Source organism: Perissodus microlepis, chromosome 18 (genome assembly GCF_051167445.1).
Source record: "Perissodus microlepis isolate ML-2025 ecotype Zambia chromosome 18, ASM5116744v1, whole genome shotgun sequence".
Classification (NCBI taxonomy): Eukaryota; Metazoa; Chordata; class Actinopteri; order Cichliformes; family Cichlidae; genus Perissodus; species Perissodus microlepis.
This window is the reverse complement of record NC_140478.1, coordinates 7,772,001-7,792,484: the sequence shown is the minus strand read 5'-3', so window position 1 is coordinate 7,792,484 and position 20,484 is coordinate 7,772,001. Positions and strand designations below refer to the sequence as shown.

The window sequence follows — 20,484 nt, the reverse complement described above, 5'->3', positions numbered from 1 at the left end:
CCACGCTGTATCAACTCTTCCCTTCCACCAGTGAATAGTATGTACGATCACGCTACGGGGACCAAAAAACAAACAAACAAAAAAAAAAAAAAAAAAAAACACAACTTAACCATTAATCTCTCTTTCCACCACTATCAGCATTTACTGAATGTAATTATTCCCCTTTTAGCGAAGGATTTTAATGAACCAATTTTATCAAATCAGAGTTATTTCTCAGGCTTCCTGTCCCAACTTAAGGATTTCCTCACGCTGCTCTGTTATGTAAACCTTAAATCGCAGCCCAATCCTCAGGAACACCTGTATCCTAAAAACACACTAAGCTCAAGTTGCACCAAATATAGTGTTCGCACATCCGTGTTACATCATTATTTTCACACATTTAGCCTCAGAGAACTCGAGACAGAGTAAACTTCACAATAAATACTACTTTAGTTTCCAATATAGCTTAATAACTGCATAACATATCTCGGTTCAGGGAAAACGGGAATAATTGGAGCTCTTATACATCATCGTCTGCTGTAATCAGGGCATGACTATTAAACAGGAGGACATTATGTGTACAGACAGCAAACTTCCTTATTGCTTCAGCTGAGTGGAAATCGCAATAACACACACAAACGTGCTTTCACTGTAGATTGCTGTTATTCATATCACAGATACAGTCAGGTCATAAAACAAGAATAGTAACTCAATGCCGTCATCTTTGCACCATAGTACACAATTGACCAGCTCTACATTGTACAATACACCCATCCTCCTATTACGTTTCAGTAACTAATAGCGCCACTTTCCCCTCTCCCTCCCTCCCTCTCTACCCCTAACCCTCCCATAGAGTGAAAACACTAACAGTACATCCATAAACTGGATCCCCTTTAAAGTTCACAGACTCGTCTGGACAGAACGAGATCCAGGGGAGATTGTGGGATCTGGCTCTGCTCAGTACACGTCCAGTTTCATGTAGCGCTAGAGGACCAGCTTTGAGGTTCTTAGATAAGAAAAGTGTATCTGTACAGCAGGGGTCCCCTTTTGGTCACGGCTGGGAATGTGATGGGAATTCGTAGGTTTTAGAAGGAAGTAGAGGACAAGGACCAGTTGACAGGTAAGAAAGCTCAGCTTTTTGCCGTTTTATCAGAGGTTAGAGAGGAAGATTGAGGAGAATAAGGACTGGACACGATTGTGGGGGGGAAAAAACAAAAACAAACAAACAAAAAAATAAATTGAAGGGTGCAAATCTGCTCCTCACATGGAAAAAAAAAAATCCTATGTAAAACAAATGAAAAGATGTAGCAACAAATAAACCCCGAAACAAATTCATCCATAATTTGATACATAATGATAAAAATAAATGATTAGGAATAACATGATTTGTTTTGGAAAAGGGGACTAAGTCAGATGTGTTTGGAGAGGAGGGTTCAGTCAATCCTCTGAGCTTGATGAGGAGTCAGAGTCTTTCTGTGCTATGATAACATCGTCCAATAGCGCTTCCTGATCAGAGCTGTCATAGTCCCCCTGGGAAAGGCTGTCTCCTCCTTCCATTTTAACATCAAAGTCTGGACTGGTGAGGAAGTGATGAGAGGACTCCAGGTCCTCCTCGTCCATCATGTAGGCTCCATCTGACACCAGAGTCTCCTCTTCAACTCCGTCCAGGTTGGGGTCTTCGGGGGTAGGCTCTGGAGTGTGGTGATGGTGGTGGTGGTGGTGATGGTGGTGGTGGTGATGATGACGGCGACGGCTTTTCTTCGGGATCTCCGAGTGCTCTGTTAGCAGTCGGTGGAACAGGGTCTCCGGCAGAAAGCCCTGTGAGAAAAAGCAAAGAATCAATATTATCTGAATTAATATGAATAATTCATTGAGTCGGCACAAAAATCAGAGTGAAAAATCATCTGATTCATTGAAATTTATCATACAACTGTTGTGAGAGGCAATTTACTGCCATCTGGGTCGTCATCTGACGCCGTCATTTGTGCTTAATTATAGCATCAAGATCATTTTAAGCACAACACTGCTGCATGTCCACAGCTGCGAGTGTGGTGCAAAAGCTTTGGCTTTGTCCTGAAGGTGGTCAGCAAAATCAAATGTGCATGCTTTAGCCTTAGACTGCTTTATTTCCGACAAGCTGTGCCTGTGATGCTAGTAGATGACTCGCACTCTCTGGTTTGCTCACTTGCAGTGCTCTTCATAGGTTACATTTGTTATTACTCTAACAAAATGACTGAATTCATCTTCATAAATTGGCACAATGAGCACAGAGCTTTCCACCTCCATTGGTGCCTCTTTGCAATTGCAGCGTCACAATTGCGCCCTACTTTGTTATGAATAATTAATAATGACGTCGACCCAATGAAGTATTAGAATTATCAATAAAGATGTAATCTAATCACAAGAGTCATGTAAAATTATAGCATCTTTAATACATACAGAATTCCGAACAGTTTCGGACCACTCCGGTGCTACAGCGTTGTCGGGATTCTCCTCCAGATATTCTCTCAGGTCTTGCAACATTGGACAGAAAGCGGCTCCAACCTACAGAGAAACATTTGAATGCTTGTTAGCGAGGGGCATCATAAAGCCTAAACGTAAACATCACCAGTCTACGCTTGTGTGCAACTGCGCCCCACCTTCTTCCCTGTCCTCATGTTAATGAGTTTGACCTTCTCGTTGCCTGTGATGGCTTTATCTGCCCTCCTCCTTCTCTTCCTCTTGCTCCGGTTCACAAGAAGCTGAAGAAACAAGATATGATGAAACATAGTCCCGTACCCGTTTCGCTTTGTTTATGAACCAGGACATGAATAAGAGTCATGAATTTACCTCCAGCATGTCTCCCTCCACTTCATAATCTGGGTTTTCCTTCAGCCACGTGGGCGGGTCCCTGCGACGAGGCATCCGCTCCAACGGATCGTGGAGTCCATCCATGTCAGAAAACTAAAAAGAAAGGAAGAGATATGATGATAAGATTATCAAGTGATATCAAACACTGCTTGGTTTCTGTTGCAGAGGAACATGTAAACCTGACTCTTGTACCTCTTGGTCCTTGCGCTTCTTCCGGCCACTGGCTTCTCCTCCTGACCCATTGGGCATCAAGGCCTGCTTGGAGAATGTGAGCTTCAGGCCCTCCTCCTGGCAGAGTGAGAGGAGGTGGTTTGTATTTTTAACCACAGACTACACATCACAGTCAACAATATTTTAGCAACTTGCATTAACAGTCAACAGACTTGTTCAGGTAAGCTGAACAGAATTTGCCAGTGTATCCCTACAACAATTCTAATGTCTCAACCTTATTCTCACCTTGAGGAGTTTTACAGTAAATTCGCCATCTTCTCCATCTGCCCCTGGGACGGCAGGCATGATGGGGGGTTTACGCATCACCCGTGTGTAAGCCATCTCATCTCCCACCAGCTCCGAGTTCGGGTTGAGCTGAGCCTCAGACACGTAACGCCGGCCTGAGGGCCACTGACCGGTCAGCACGAGGGTGCACAAACTGTCCAGGCGGTTGATCAACACACGGTCCTGAAACAAAAATAATCCCATGAGTGAGTCTTTTACCGTGACAAAACCCCACACATGTATGGATTAAGCGGGCATAAATTACCTTGGGCCAGTCAACTCTGAGGGGATCAGGAGGAGGAATGCCATCCTGAGACGTAGTCATTGAGAGTAAACTATTATCTTCATCCACATCGCACACCTTCATTCCTGTATAGATTGAAAAGAGTAACTTAGCACACAGGTCATTTCTATCTCCCGCCCCACTCAGCATTTTTTCTTTTAACTACCAGCTCACCTCCTTCTACCTCCGCCTCACTCTCTCCACTATCATCGCTGCTACTCGATCGATCTGAGGACGACGAGCCCGAATCAGAGTCTGAATCCGAGTCAGACGCTCCCTCCCCCTTCCTTCCCCCTTCCGTTTTTTCTCCCCGCACCTTGCTCCTCTTGAAGCTCCAGCCCTGACCTCGCATTTTGGCGTCATGGTGACTCAAGGGCGTACTCTGCAATCCAGCGGCGATTTCACCTGCGAGCAACCCAATATTCTCATCGGTTCCCTCCTCTTTCACCCCAAGCATGTGCTCCTCAGTCTTGGGCTGGCTGAGTGTCATGATGGGTGGTGCCTGGGGTGGTGGAGGGGGAGGAGGGGGAGGGGGAGGTGGAGGAGGTGGGGCCTGCTGGTTCTGGATGAACTCATCACGGGCCTGGCTGAAAGTGAACTGTGGGTCTGCGAAGATGGAGAGCTCAGTGCGGCTGACGCCGTGCAGTGATGCGCCCAGCATTAGCTGGCGATCGTGCTCTGGAATATTCCACCAAGCAGGGAGCTCGGAGGTGGATGGAGCCAGAGCGAGACGTTCCTCCAGGCAGGGGTGGGGGAGGACTCGCTCACGAAGGCGACGCAGGAGGCTGATACGGTAAAGAGTACGGGAAGCGCGTTCTTCAGTGATGGGAGCCACAGTCTGGGTAACCTCTGCTGGATCTGAATAAGGTGAGCGTGAAATATGTTAAATCATGTGGTAGATATGGTAGGACACTGACTACAACATACAGGGAGGGGGGGAAAAAAAGAAGAAGCCAAGCATCAATCAATTAGTAATTACCTTCACGGCCTGGACGCAGGTGGCACACCCTCCGGCACATGGCGACAAAGGAACGGAAGTATCGACTGAGGCTCTCATCGGTTTTTTTATCTAGACGGGCAAAAGTACGGAAACGGGTCCAGTCAAATTCTGGCTCTCCTCCTTCAGGAAGACCGGGCTCCTTTTTGATCTTCTCCACACCGAAAGTTGACACCACGCGGTAGAAATCACATTCTTCCCTACGTGTCCACCTGGAAGAAACAGAAGAGAAAGGGGTCAGGATGAGGATGGTATTTTGTATAACTGATTCTGAACTAAAATGGAAAATACTTAAATCTCTTTACGTGTTTATAATGTGACATGGTAACTCAGCATTTCACCTGTAAAAGGTAATATTTCCAAAATCTTAAGATTTACAAAATAGTGATTTGGTGGGATTAAAGCTTTTACTACTGTGTGTTGAGACAGTAATATAGCAGCAGTATACCTTTGCTGTCGCTCCTGCCGTGCAATCTCCTTCAGCTTGCTGGCCTGTTCGCACCGCCTGCGCCTGCGGTCACCCTTCGCTTCGGCTTCAATCTTCAGCTGCTCTTGTCTGTAGCTGCGCTGGTAAGCTGTGATCAACCGCCGCAGCCGTGCTGTGAGCGATGAGCTTGAGGGCCATTCGCAGACACCGCTATGGCTAGCTGAATTTTCTATGATCACTGGTGGAGGTGCCTTATCTTCCACAGAAATCTCCTCGTCCACATTCATGGACTGGAGGACAAAATAAAAATTTGTTAGTGCTATCATCCAAATCTATGACATTAGAACAGTGCTGCCACATCCAAATGTGATGAGTCTGATATGTACCTCCTCAAAAAGATCTTTGGTGTGTCTTGATGCAGGCTTAAATTCTGGGTCTTCCGAGTACTTATCGTAGTCACCCCTGCATTTAAAAAAAGAAAAGAAAAGAAAGAAAAAGTAAACAATGCAATTACACAGTAATCTAATTTAACTTAAACAGACATTTGAAACTTTCAAAACTGACAGAAATGTGAAACTGTAAAAGCTCACAGTTAATTTGAAAATCTGCTACAAATCTATAAGCAAATAACTTCTAAAATTGGCCCAGTTTGCCAACGACACTCACTCGTCTCCCAGTTCAGCATCACCAGTGTGCTGCTCGGCATCAATGGCCTTGTCGTCAGGCCGGCCGACTCTCTCCAGGAAACAGAGGCAAGGATCAGCGCGCATGGTGGTGTACATCTCATAACCTAAGAGCAGGGAAAAGTCGAGGCTGTTAAACGCTAAATCTTAGACCACCACCACAGAGCAAGAACTGAGCCTGTCTTTAAACCACAATAAGATCCTCACACTGAACCCACCGTGCTTGAATACACCAGCCAGCAGTGAGCGGTCTGCGTCAGAGTCCCACCATCCTGCGGGCACCTCTTGCTGCTCCATCTCAGGCATCCAGATATCAACATCCCTGTGAAGAAGAAGAAAACAATGTATGGTATATGGCCAGGACTGGCTGCTGTTTGTGTGCGCACTTGTCTATATATATTAGATACCTGATATCAGCTCCTTTCAGGACAGAATCAGAATGTTCACCAATAACTTCCTGTTTCAGGTAGTATAGCATACGCACCCTCAGCAACACCCTGACATGGGAGAATAGAGGTTTATATCCATGGTGAATAATCTATACAAATATACATACACACAGCTGACTGGTTCACTAACTTGTTGCACTGATGCTTGAGGTGCTTGCGGTAGCTGTCGTCAAGCAGCAGGGTATCAGGGTTGTACTTGCGGATCCACTCGACCTTCTGAACATCAAATGTACTCTGGGCTTTTACCCTCTTGCCCTTTCTGCCTCTTGGGACAGGAATAGAAAGGCCTAGACACAAAAAAAGAATAAATACTGCTCTTCAGCTTTTACACAGATTAACAGATTTGCTCTTTAACAAGCTAGGAACCACAGTTAGGTCCATAAATATTTCTTACAGAGAACTTTGTTCTAAATTTGGTTCTGTTCATTACAACAATGATGAAACAACTCAGATGCAGGTGAAGTGCATCTGAGTTGTAGTTTAGCTTTAATTCAGTGAACAAAAAGATTGCATAAAAATGTGAGGAGCTAAAGCACTTTTTTAATAACACAATCCCTTCATTTCAGTAAAAAGTAATGGGCAAATTAAATAATTGGAAATAAAATGCTCATTTCTAATAATTGGTTGAAAACGCTTTGTTGGCAATGACAGCCTGAAGTCTTGAACTCATGGACATGACCAGATGCTGGGTTTCCTCTGTTTCAATACTCCACCAGGCCTTTACTGAAGCAGCTTTCAGTTGCTGTTTGTTTGCTTTCTGTCTCAAGTTTAGTCTTCAGCAAGTGAAATGTATGTTCAATTGGGTTGAGGCCAGGTGAGTGACTTGTACATTCGAGAATATTCCACTTCTTTGCTTTAATAAACTCCTGGGTTACTTTGGCTGTATGTTTTGGGTAATTGCCCACTTATATTATAAAATACCAAACAATTAATTTGACAGCATTTAGCTGGATTTGAGCGGACAGTAAGTCTTTGAACACCTCAGAATTCATTCGGCTACACCAGCGCCTTCTTTCTTTCTCAGGATGCACCAAACTAGAATTTTCTATTTGTAATATTGTGTCAACGTCTCTGATGGGTTTTTTTCCCCCAGCAGCTTTAGGATAGTTCATTTCTCCTGCACGGAGAGCTTCTTTGACTTCATGTTGTCTATTCACAGCAAAATCTTCCAAATGCAAGCGCCACACCTCAAATCAACTCCAGGCCTTTTATTGATAATGATTTAATGAAGGAGTTGCCCAAACCTGCTCATGAAACAGTCTTTGAGTCAATTGTCCAATTACTTTTTGTCCCTTTAAAAAGAGGGCACATGTTAAGGAGCTAAACTCCTAAACCCTTGTGGATACCCTCAAATGAAAGTTGAGTCTACACATTATGTCCATTATATACTATAACTGGAATATGTTTCAATAAATGGGTAAAAAACAAAAACAAAACCTGTGTCAGTGGTCAAATATATATGCACCTAACTGTATGAGGGATAAATGGGAATGCTAAGTGCAGCTCCATACCTGAGTGGTTGAGTAGCGTTTGTGGTTCACGCCCATTCTCTGGCGGCGTGATGAGCTCCCAGATGAAACTCTTGATGTTCTCGTCTCCACGATAGTGAAGCAGACAGAAGACCAGAATAACGCGACAGATCGTCTCCACATCACGCTCGCTCAGACGCCGCTTACACCTGGCATGGGATAAGATGTCCCTCCAGCGACCCCAACTAAAAAAGACGAACACAGGTAAAAGAGTGAAAATAAAGGACAAAACCCAATTAAAAAGAAAAAAATATATTTATACAGGAAATGCACTCTTCGCACCCATAGACGAGAAGGTGTTTCTCCACCCGGAAACAGTCAGTGCGGCCGTAACCACCTCCGCTGTGGCGGTCAGACCGCCGAGAAGCACGTGAGTGTCTGGAATTGGAAGGTGGGTACTCTTCATCACTGTCTAGATCGGACAGGTCTCCACCTTCACCTCGTAGACTGGAGAACTGACGGGTCTGCTTACGAACTCTTGGAGTGTCGATCACAAGAGTGTTCTGTGAAGAGAAACACGTTATTTTAAGATGAACGCAATAAACAACTCAAACTTGGTGTATGAGAGGATAGGTGCTTTTAAATAAATCTAATACAAATTGACACCATTTAGCTCTACAATTCTCATATGAATTTCTTTACCAAAAAAAATAAAACAGCATAGCTTTACCTTCCTATTGATTGTGTCCATGTCTATGTCTGCTTTCTTGGCCCACTTCTGCCAGAACTCAGGGTCATCGAGGGCGATGTCAGTACGGTTCTCAGAGGCCACAAAGCTGGCTTTGGAGAAAGTGGAACCTTTTCCCTCGCTCTCAATGGTGATGGTAGTGGCTCTTCGCTGAAGGATCTGGTCAATATCTTCCTCACAGAACCGACTACCCTCGTCGTTCTCATCCATGATGGCAGCATAAGCCCCCTTCCTAAGCAGATCTTCTATCTCCTTCTTGGAGAACTGCTGGATCTGTCGAAAGGCATCGAATGACATTTACAAATTACCCAGACTGGATTTCAAAAGGCTAGTTTTGAAAAAAACAAAATATACTACAACTGATCAATAATGTGGCACGGCAGTCTGAGTCTGTGACTTTTCTTACCCCATTGACGTTGCTGTCTTTGTTGCCACTCATGCTTTGCAGGACTGCACGGTCTAGACCTAGCTTCAGACTTGCTTTATCAAGCATCTCCCGCTCATAGGAATTTCTAGTGATGAGTCGGTAGACCTTGACAGCCTTTGACTGGCCAATACGATGACATCGGGCTTGGGCCTAAAATAGCCATTTAAAAAACAAATTAAAAAAAACAAACAAACAAACAAACAAAGGGGTCAAGAGAGCAGAACTTGCACAAAATGAGGAGAAAGTACAAAGTTTGAACAGTTTGCTTAAAAGTAAGCACCAAATATTTTAAGATTGTTTGATCTTTTGGTTATATTCATGCCACTTTATGTCTTGTACCTGCAGGTCATTTTGAGGGTTCCAGTCAGAGTCAAATATAACACAAGTGTCAGCAGCAGTTAGGTTAATACCCAGGCCACCAGCGCGGGTACACAGCAGGAAGACAAAGCGGTCTGAGTCAGGTTTGCTGAAACGATCGATGGCAGCCTGTCGCAAGTTCCCACGCACTCTACCATCAATTCGCTCATAAAGGTATCTGTAAAAGCAAGTTACATTAACCTACCACACAGCATTCTGCAAGCACTAAAAAATATTTCAAAAAGATTTTTAATGATCGCTGACTTAGCATGCATTTGACATTTATTTATCATTTTAGAAAAACTGCAACATATACACTGCGGTTATCATACCTCTTGTTGATGAGGTAGTCCTCCAGAATGTCTAAGCAGCGCACCATCTGGGAGAAGATGAGCACTTTGTGGCCACCAGCCTTGAGGCGAGGCAGCAGCTTGTCCAGTAGCACCAGCTTTCCAGCCGACCGAATCAGAGCCTGCAAATGGAAGTCAGGGGCCAGGGGGTCGTACACCTCCCGCAACTCCGCTACGATCTTCTCCTCTGCACCTGAACATAACAACGAGAACATATTGGTTTTAAATAAATATGGTACCTGCTGGCAAAACCTGCAGTGCTGCCGCTGTATTTTAGAAACATCACATGCTAATAACATCTGCCAAATATCAAATGATTATATGAACTACATGGCACAATTTAGGTCTGTGAGCCTGAGTGTACCAAAGGTACAAAGAGGTACAAAAAACTTCGACCTAATGTTGTTTATCAATGCCAGAGGATAAACTCTGATAAACAAGCTGTCTCCACTAGAGGGAAAAAAAAACTCGTTAAGAGTCATGTAATACCATTGATGAGGTAGGGGTGGTTGCAGCACTTGCGGAGCTCCATCATAGTGTTGAGCAGGTTGGGGACATTGCTGTTACTGCTTGCTCCTAAACTGAGGAAACTGAAGTTTCTCTCCAGAATGGCCCGGTAGTACTTCTTCTGGATATCTGTCAGTTCAACCTGAGAGAAAACAATTGCACGTTATGTTTTTTCTCCCTTTAAGCTCACCAGTGATGTTATGGCAATCATCAATTGAGATCCTTGTTTTTGTTTTTTTTTGGGGGGGGGGGGGGGGGGGGGGGGGGGGGTGAAAAGAAAAGGTCTTGCATTAGGATTTTATTCCATCTAACCTCAATGATGGTCTCCTGTTTGGGTGCCAAGTTCTTCTCTACATCCTCCTTGAGCCTTCGAAGCATCATGGGTTTCAAGATTGCTTGTAGCTTCTGAACCTAAAGGACCAAAACAAATAATCAGCTCAATAGCGGGCAAGGGAGCAGATGCATATATGTAACGACGACAAACAGAATAGGGTTATCGATGCTAACGCCAATATTTAGGCATGTCGCACCTGTTCCTCTGTTTTCAAGTCTCCAAAGTCTCTGAGAAATTCAGTTTCAGAGGGGAACTGGGCAGGCTCCAGGAAATGAAGCAGACTAAAGAGCTCCTCCACAGTGTTCTGGAGGGGAGTGCCAGTCAACAACACTTTGTGTTCCTGAAAGAACCACAAGACACAAAATGTGAGATGGAAGAAAAAGAAGGGCGAGTGTAAAACCGTGTGGTGATAAATCAGGGACGATGCAGAAGGAACAAGATCCCAAAAAAACGGATTAGCTGAAGTCTGAAAGTTTTTTAAAACCATTTGGGGTGCACTTCTGTGTAAATGAAAACAATTTTAATTCAATTAAAACTGTGCTGGACACCATTATGTCAGTATTCCTGTTATTCAGCAACATTAGCTGTGGTCCACTCACCAGGTCCAGCATCTTTAAGCTATCCAAAAGCTTGCAATTACGATTTTTGAGACGGTGAGCCTCGTCAATGATGACGCAACGCCAGGCGATCTCCCTCAACTCTGGGCAGTCAGATAGCACCATCTCAAAGGTTGTGATGAGAGCATCGAACTTGTACGCACCCGGGATTAAATGCTCCTGCACACAAAATCATGATTTTCATTATACATGTTATGAACACATTACAAAAAACACACAAAACAAATCGCTGGCGATCATAACCAATAACTTTACCTTCTCATCTTTGCAGTACATCTCATACTGCTGTATCATCTGTCGGCTGGCCAGGCTGCCGTGATAGACGATGGCATTCATGTTGGTCCACGTAGAGAACTCCCGCTCCCAGTTGGTGATGGTGGAGAGGGGAGCAATGACCAGAAAGGGGCCCTGGACACCAGCAGCATAAACCTCAGATAGGAGTGCAATAGACTGGATGGTCTTCCCCAGACCCATCTCATCTGCCAGGATACAGTTCTGCCTAAAATAAAGAAACATCATTTGAGTGCAAAATGCGGTGGTATGTTCACACTGTCTGAAACTAGTTTGAAGGTTAAAATATGTTTCTGACCATGGTGTTAAGCAAAAGAGTGTGTGGGATAAATACCTGTTGTACCAGTTAAAGAGCAGCCAGTTGACTCCTTCCAGCTGGTACTCTCTGAGTGTGTTACCATTCTTGTACTCTCTGGTCTCCTCCAACTTTTTCCAAGAACTGGCAGGAGGCCGTGCCTAAATAGAAGAGAAAAAAATAGATGAAAAACTCACAAGAAACATCGTTGTTCCCTTACGTAAGTTCTCATTTTTTCCATTAAGCCAAGTTTTGAAGGAAGGAAGGAGACAAAAGTAAAAAAAAAAAAAAAAAGAAACTCAAAGAAGCATTTTTGCATCTTGATGCAGAGCAGATTAGTTCTGTTGGAACAACTGAGGATTTTCTAAAGTTTGGTTCAGTGAATGGTAACCTGCACTGAACATGTTTGATTTGTGCACTGGGGGTTGTGTCAGTTTGCTTCTGTTACACACAAAGTGTCTCTCTAAACTGTTTACGTTAAACATTTAACAGAGAAACACAGGGACAAACTTAAAGTTACAGCTTCCTCCCACCATTGTTTAATTTAAGGGTAGTTTGGGATTTTAAAACACGGATGCTGGATACACATCTTCATCCAAGCCAGCATCTTCACAATCACGTGCTCTTCCAAATTTACAGTCACCAATAGTATTTCTGGACTTATGGCCTGATAATTTCACATCAGTGGCTTTGGTCATCACTGTAATGTTGTGTTGAAAAGAATACAGGGTTGTACTATCAGATGTCACAACATAAATACACACAGATACATTACTATATCTTTTACATGACTGCTCACCGCTCTCTTAAGGCGAGGTTGTCTGTTTTGGATCTTGCTGAATTCTTCAACCTTGCCTTCGTCCACATCCTCCTTCAGCTCCCAAGTAGCATCTTCATATGGCAGAGAGCACCACTTCACCAAGTAGTAGATAACAGGCTGACAGGACGAGAGAGAATGGGAATTAACACAAGCAATTTGCAATTTTGCAAAGGGAGGTCAAAAGAACCATGTAAATTAGGCCACATAGCCAAAGGTTAATGCCTCATCTCTCACCTCGCCGTTGTCCTTGTCCACACTGTGGGACACATCCAGGATCCTGTCCACCTCCACATAGTCTGGATTAAAAGGCTCCTCGTCCTAAAGAAAACAATAGCATTAGCCACAAACAGCATAACCGAGTGCATCTAACTGAGATACACCCGAACTGACAGGTTTCAGCGTGTGCTTCCCGCTCACCTCCTGGAACAAGTGCCTCATCTGAGCTTGCTTGGTCTTGAACCTCTTAATCTTTTGATGGATCCTCTTGTCTTTCTCCAGCTGCTCCAAAGTGGCCCACTCGCAGTGCAAGTATGAACTGAAAACATGAGTGTGCAGTTGTACTCATTTTTACTCACTCACCCATCCCCTCAAGCAATAAACAAACAAACAAACAAAAAAGTGTCACGTGCCAGAGTCAAAGATGCTCAGAGAGACACTGCAACTTACTAGTTTTTGTATTTCACAAAGAATTCTTCTATATTTGTATACTGGCCTGGAAACACCTTAAAAATAAAAGAGAGCAAATTTGAAGCCATTACGCCCGCAACAACTTAAATTATATTAAGTAATTTAATGATTATAATTAATTAAGTGAACATACTTCCTTCTTGGTTAATCTCATGGAGAGAATTTTGTCTACAATGGCAGCATCTTCTTCACTTGGATTTTCCTGTAAAATAAATACGTGTCAGAAACTTACACTACGAACATCACAAATAGCCACACAAATGTGAATAAAAACAAACACCCCAAAATACACACAACCAGCATCCGTCTCATTGTGACAATAAGAAGAAATGACATTGTTCCACACTCACCACAAAGAACTGCATACTGGGCAATCCATCACCATCCAGCTCCACTTCCTGTTTAAGCTGCACTGGTGCCCCACTGCTGATGGAAGCCACAGCTGCCGCGGTTGTAGTAACATCTACGTCTTCCTGCTCGTCCTCATCATCCGTTATCTTGATATCTAGATCCTCAGTGTACTTCTTTCTCTTCACCACACGATTGGAGCGTCTCTTCTGAGGAGAGAGGGGCGCGATTTAAACGTGTGTATTCTGTGCAGCAGGAGCCGAGTGTTATTAGACAGTTTTTATTTAGAATTCATTATATTTCTGTGGCATCTTGACTTATATGCCCCCTTTTTCCAAATCGGTTCATAACTGGGACGTCCCAGCACATAACTGGATGTGTGTCAACCACCTGAGACAGGAAGGGAAGCTACTCATCTGCAACTACCAGGTGGTTTTATTAGGACAAGTCTTTACTGTGGAAGTACTCCACATACTCTTAATCTTCTGTTTATTTTATGTCGCAATTATTATCACAAAGACATCAAATCAGAGCAATGTACTGTCAACTATTGCTACCAACAAACAGTACGATTATGAAGTGTTCACAGCGGGACAAAAAAAAAAAAAAAAAGAAAAGAAAAGAAAGGATGGCTCAACACTATTTGTTGCGTCTACTTGTATGATTTTATGAGCATGCATGTGCTTGTACCGTAATCATGTCATCCTCCAGCGCAGCAGGTGATGCAGGACTCAACTCCCCGTCAGAGTGGTCTGAGGACGCATTTCTCTTTCTTTTCTTTGCTCCAACAAGAGTGATAGTACTGTAGGATGGAGGAGGGGGGGGTTAAATATGGTTTTCTTCAAAGCTGCATTTCTAAATGTACAGAAATAAGCTGTGCATTTAAATGAGACATCTTCATTTGCTTACTTCGCCTTAGCTTTGCTTTTGCTCTTGTTCGCAGCACTGGGTATTACTGTGCCTCCTGCCACTATAGTTGTTCCTCCTGGTGCCTTGACTTTTCCCTTTTTGTCAGGCCCTCCTGCGGTTTTGGGTGCCGTTCCTCCAGATACAGGGCTTTTCTTCTTACTTCCTCCACTGCTGGTTTTCTTCTTAGCACTAGACACCACCGTCACGGTACCCCCCATTTCTGGGGAAGACTGCGTAGCTGGAAGCTCATCCTGGTTAAGGACTCTGGGTAGGTTCTTCTCACCACGAGCTTTGGCCCGAGCTATAGCCTCAGCCACTATACGGTTAGCTTTCTCTTGCTTGCAGAGAATCTCCACTCGCCGCACAGAGGCAGGCTCTCCGGGCGCCTTGGTAATGCGGATGGCCTGGGATGGAGTGGTAGTTGTAGAAGACGGTCCTGCTGCTGAAGTGTTGATGACCTTCACAACAGAGACGGTGCCGCCAGCGGACGAGGCTGCGCTTGTCTGAGTTAAAGAGAAGGTTAAAAATACATAACATTTTTACAAAATTACAATACATTCTTCCCTGTAATTTCTCTCAGTTCACATTAAAAGCCCCACTCTAATGTAGAGAATAAATAAAATCTGCAGATTAGAGGTCTACCTGTGGCTGCAGAAGCATTTTGAGTGGTACTGCCACTCGCTGCCCTCCTTGGCCTTGGGATATTTGCAACACCTGAGGGCTGCCGGTATTCCCAGCTCCTGAAACCAGCTGGTACTGCGCACATGAAAGAGACACATCAAGTTACAGATTGATCAGATTGATTAAAAAAAAAAAAGAGTATTAGTTTAAAAAACAAATCAAAAAAAACATAACAAGCCTTGTCTGAGGGACTTCCTAAAAATGAACAAGATTTTTTTTTTTTTTTTTTTTTAAATGCAAGTTTCCGAGAATAAGTTGTATTAACAAGTTTTTAAAACTGGATGGCATACGACTTGTAAAAGCAACCTCTAGCACATGGATGAGACTTCCTTCTGACTCCAAAATTTGCTTTAAACTAGGTGGTGTTCCCACCCATACAGACTTTGAGTGGGCTACATCATAAATACACGCACACACGCCTGAAAAATAAAAATAAATAAACAATGTCTTTATGTTATCAGTTTACTAGTAGACAGTTTGCTCTGTCTTATTGTGAAAGTTCAAATGCTTGAAATAAACTAGCATGAGTCCTTCCAGTTTCATGGTTTGCCTGTTGGGTTGCTACTGTAGTTATCGTTCACACTGCCCCCCCCACACAGACACACACACACACACAGAGCAAAGGTATTTCAAAATGTTGTTGTCATGTTGCTTTAAACTGTTTTTAAAAAAAAACAAACAAAAAAAACAAACAAACATAAAAACCCCACAATGACCATGTAAAATTGTTATTAACTTGACAGAAAGACGAACACATTAATTAGACACAGATTAGACACACGTGTGTCTAATCTGATTATTTGGAGTAATAATAAACTTAACATTCCTATTAAAAGACCTAAATTTGCTGGTTTTTCAACCTGAAGCCATTAAATATCACGTAACAAAGACACGGGGAGAATGTCAATATATTTAAAATGCACCGTCCTTTATCTCCAAGCTTGCCAGTCCCTCCACATCACATACCACAAAGTGCGTTTCAAAACAATCAATGCTCTTCAGCTGATCAGAGAAACTACCTCTGAATACTAACTGATACCGGTCAGTGGAGCCAAGATGGTGATTAATCTGGTCTGATCTATCCTGGCTAAAAGACATTGCCAAAGCCAAGGTGTTTTGCCATGTCACCTCATATTACACAGAATATTACATTTGTACATCTGAAGCACTGTGTACTCTGGTACACATGTTGAACTAAAATATTAGTTACACAGTGACACCTCTGAGGAGGAGCAAACTTTCACAGATTTCAGAACTATAGTACTTGTGAATGGTGGAAATTAAAAGCAGACCGGTATTCAAGATAATGGGCAAGGGAACAACAACAACAAGACTTTCAAGGCCCCACTTACTTGAAACAACAGAAATTAAGAGCAATTTGAATGATTTTCCCAAAAACACGCCATCAAAACTCAACGTAACTTATTAACACTGTTAAACAAGCCGAGACCTCCAACTCCTACAGCACTCGTTTCTCACCTTTACACCACCTTGCTGATTGGGCTGTTGTTGCACCTGTAGCTGAATTGTGAGAACTTTGGGCTGCCCTCCAGCCTGGCCTGCTGCTCGTGCCTGGGTCAGGGCTGCTAGCTGGCTCCCCTGGAGCACCAGTTTTCCCCCGGGGAGCTGCCCCAGAACCAGTTTAGTTGGGGCCTGGGTCTGCTGAGGTTGGCCTCCTTGTGCCGTCTGAACCTGCTGGACTTGGGTGACCTGCTGTTGGGCTGCAAGAGCTTGACCTGCTTGAGTTGCAGAGCCAGCCTGGGATGGCTGCTGAAGAACCAAGGTGATGCGTTTTGCTTCTCCACCCTAGAATGAGAAATGCAGAAGGACATTTATAACTGAACTAATTAAAAAACATGAAATCAGCAGTTATCCTGATGGTATAACAAATGTCACCTGCTGACACTTTGTGGTCTGCTTACCTGCGTCTGGGCCTGCATAGCTGGCTGGAGCTGCACTTGGCCCTGTGCCTGGACCTGGATCTGAGCTGCCTGGGGTTGAACTTGGATCTGAGCAGCTTGGTTTTGGAGCTGCACTTGGCCCTGTGCCTGGACCTGGATCTGGGCAGCCTGGGGTTGAGTTATCTGTGCTGTTGCTGGAATCTGCACTTGAACTGGCTGGCCTTGTGTCTGCTGCACCTGCTGGGGCATGGACGTGAGCAACACCTGTTTCACTGGTCCATTAGGAGACTGCAGCAGCCTCTGCACTCCTGCACCACCCACCTTCACTTGTGTTTGTCCTGGGCCTGCCTGATTCAATACTGTTCCTCCCTGCAGGATGGACATGCCAGGTTTGAGTGGTGTGCCAGACACTACACGGATGACCTTTCCACCAGCCTGACCCGTGGCTCCTGATACAGTCTGTAGCACCTGTGCTTGACCCTGGGGACCTTTGAGAATGACAATTTTGCCACCAGCCTGTTGTGTAATGGCAGCTAACTGCTGGGGAGTAAGCTGGTGGGTTATCTGTGTGAGCTGCTGGGTGGTGGCGGTGGTTGTAGCTGGAGAGCTAGAAACAGTCAGCGGCGAGCTCAACAGGACAGTGCTACTGGTGGCCCCACTGGCATTGCTGGCAATTGGTATGGTGGTCTGGGCCTGTATCTGATTCACAGTATCAGTAGGAGTAGGGGCAGGGGTCACAGGAGGCGCTACAGCTATGGAAATGGTCTGAGGAGTTGCCACTTGCACTGGCTGCTGTGTGGGGACTTGAACAGGGGCTGGATCCGGAACGGCTGGAGCTTCTACAGGAACACCGAGGCTCGTGTTAGACGCGAGCTCAGACTCTGGTGTTGGATCCACCTGGCCCAGAGCGAGCTTGAATGCTTCCTCAACCGGGTCCGAGGAACCCTGAGAAAAGGAGTCGTCCGGTAGGGCATCCAAGTTAAACAGGGGTGTGTCCTCAAAGAGGTCCATAATGGGATCTGCCATCTTGCCCACTCCACACAGGGAGATGGGCACAATGTTAAAAAGACTCCGAGATGGAAGCTAAATAGTTGTTGTCCAGTTCTTCTCAATTTTTAGATAATCAGCTGTGAAGGGAAAGGAAACAACAGTTAGACACAATTTTCTTACTGACTTTGTTCAAAGAAATGCTCCACTATTACAGCATAACGTCTCTCAGACCTGTACATCAAACTGTGAAGTGACAGCTCTAATGGTTAGTACAAGAGTGCTTAAGTTAAGGAAGGGAGAAGCAAAGAAATGTAATCATTGTACTTTTTATTTTGGTTTTCTGGTGGCTATAAAGATCATAATCAGTGGAAATGTCTTAAGGGTTAAAAGGACATGAACAGTTTACTAAAACAAGGATCACTTTATGTAAACACGCTTTTATTTATCTTAGTGGCTGTGGTGGAAATTATCCGGTTAATACAGTTAATGGGCCGCATAAAAAATAAAATAAAATAATGCTAGAAGGATGTAGCAGCTTGTAAACTAGAGACGAAACATTAAAAGTATAGTTTTTGAATTCATCCTCCAACTCGTGGCCACACCGTCCAGAAACGCTTTCAAAGTGAAATTAAAAGCTTTGAAAACACACAAAAACAGTGCTCGTCGGCTTAAGTGTTAACATATAAAGAGAAAGTACGCGGATAACATTTAGTGAATGAGAATAACGAGCAGTGAAGTCATACGATTAGGTCAGTGATGCTGGAAAGACGGGATGCTTTCCTCTCAGGTCGTATTGCAGTCTTTCTCCCAAAACCGTCGGCTAGCATTAGCTTCTACCGCTACAAAAATGTGCCTGTTACAAAGGCGTGTGTGGCACCGTAAACACATTTAGACTCAAAAACACGATGAATTGTGTCCTCTTCGCCGTCAGTTCGCTTTCCAGTCATTTACTATCAACCATTCAGTCCACCGGACTCCTTCAATATCGTCAACAAACCGGACCAAACCAAAGCAACGTGCCACAATAACCATTGCCCGTCAACGTTCAGACACAGGTTAGGCCGCATTGCTGTTTCGGCTGGCCTGCGTCTATTTTCGGCAAAAATACGTGAAAATAACCATCATATCTACTGCCCCAACTCTCACAGTAATAATTTCAGGGTGCTAAATTTACCTTTGCGTCGACACACATGGCTTTCTGAGTCTCACAACACTGTACGATTACAGGAAACGGCCAGGAGAGAGCAGGAACTAACATTCTTGCCAGAGAAAGCTCAGAAAGCGTGCCCCTCTGGTGCCGTGAAACGATCATTGGTTAGCCTCCTCCCAAGCCGGCAGCATACGGCAATTTCATTGGCTCGACTAGCTGTCCATCAGACGTACTGCCGCTACCGGGCGGGATGAGAGTCATAGTTTGGTTGAAGTAACACTAAATGCGGCCTAGTTGAGATCGTTTGGCTCGGTGATCTTCAACATTGCTGTCTCGTTGTTGTAGATGCTCGAAATAGGAAGCGCAGCAGTTTTAGAGTTGGCTGATAGATAAATAGATATTGTTTTAATAAACTGAAGTGTTCATGGACTGCACGGCCAAAAGACCTGTTTCTGAATGGCACACCATCAATTTTTTCAGCGGTTTATTACACTGGCCATAGCCCAGAAATCAGCCTACATCATTAAATGAATGAAGACCTGTTGTCATATCGGTCTATTAGTTTCTAGATGTATATAACCAGACGACGAGGGCGTATTATATATTTCCCAAGGTTACTGGTACACCTGGAACATTAATATTAGCTTCCTCTGGGTATTAATGTAATGGTCTGGCGCTTTCATAAGCGATTCAGTTTTTTTTAATTAGGCTTTGGTGCCCTCTAGTGGCCTAACATTAAAATATAATTACTAGCTTTCAGTCTGTTATGTATGCAGTTTCAGGGCACTGGGACAGAAAAGGGCTCTTATTGCCCCAGGTTCATTTTTTTCTTTTTTTTTATTGGGGGGGGGGGGGGGGACAGTTTCCTTAATCACAAATTAATTAGACCATATAAGTGTAAACTAATCTTAAATAATCTCATACTTAGATTTCTACATAGGGCCCTCTGAGGTCAGATCACAGGAATGCCACACCCTGTCAGATACGATTGTATTTGAGTGGAGCAAATCTTGAAGTAAATAAACTGCCAATGGCTTTGAAGTTTGTTGTATTTGCAGGTCCTTGTGGGGCTCGGGGCAAAACGGAGGTTACCCACTCTACGTGGCTGAAGAGTGAACCAATCAGTACAGTGGCACTTAGGCGTAAAGTATAAAAAAGAAAAACATTTTAACATTTGCGCGAACACTGCAAGATTTCATTGTGTTTTCTGAGATTTATTTAGAAAGGCCATCATTTCCTGCCCAGGACTTGAGGTTAATTTAATAAGATATTCTTCTTTGGGAGCATTAATATGACAGCGTGAATTCATATCTAGGCTTTTTCCATTTTTATGAATTTTTTACTCGTCATCCTAATTTCATAAATGTATCATTCTGGTAAGGGAAGGATGAAAATGACAAAGGAAGTCAGAGAGAGAGAGAGAGAGAGGAAGATGGTGGG

At 43.9% G+C, this 20,484-nt stretch overlaps 1 protein-coding gene across 1 annotated transcript; it reads right to left on the bottom strand.

The window, feature by feature from the left end:
• Window positions 1–623: 623 nt before the first annotated feature.
• Window positions 624–19,194, bottom strand: chd8 (chromodomain helicase DNA binding protein 8). Its single transcript, XM_084911858.1, has 39 exons — window positions 19,069–19,194; window positions 16,926–18,031; window positions 16,483–16,809; window positions 14,965–15,078; window positions 14,323–14,825; window positions 14,104–14,215; window positions 13,416–13,622; window positions 13,199–13,267; window positions 13,045–13,100; window positions 12,796–12,913; window positions 12,613–12,696; window positions 12,358–12,495; window positions 11,598–11,719; window positions 11,228–11,471; window positions 10,955–11,131; window positions 10,552–10,695; window positions 10,334–10,432; window positions 10,004–10,163; window positions 9,497–9,707; window positions 9,147–9,342; window positions 8,787–8,957; window positions 8,363–8,653; window positions 7,975–8,195; window positions 7,675–7,877; window positions 6,294–6,450; window positions 6,122–6,211; window positions 5,933–6,036; window positions 5,698–5,821; window positions 5,418–5,493; window positions 5,053–5,321; window positions 4,587–4,816; window positions 3,782–4,465; window positions 3,590–3,693; window positions 3,286–3,507; window positions 3,022–3,117; window positions 2,809–2,922; window positions 2,619–2,720; window positions 2,419–2,523; window positions 624–1,797 (listed from the first exon to the last, which is right to left on the bottom strand). The coding sequence occupies exons 2-39, from the start codon at window positions 17,928–17,930 to the stop codon at window positions 1,417–1,419; spliced, it is 7,830 nt and encodes a 2,609-aa protein (XP_084767984.1). The 5' UTR covers window positions 17,931–18,031; window positions 19,069–19,194; the 3' UTR covers window positions 624–1,416.
• Between the last annotated feature and the right edge of the window lie 1,290 nt (window positions 19,195–20,484).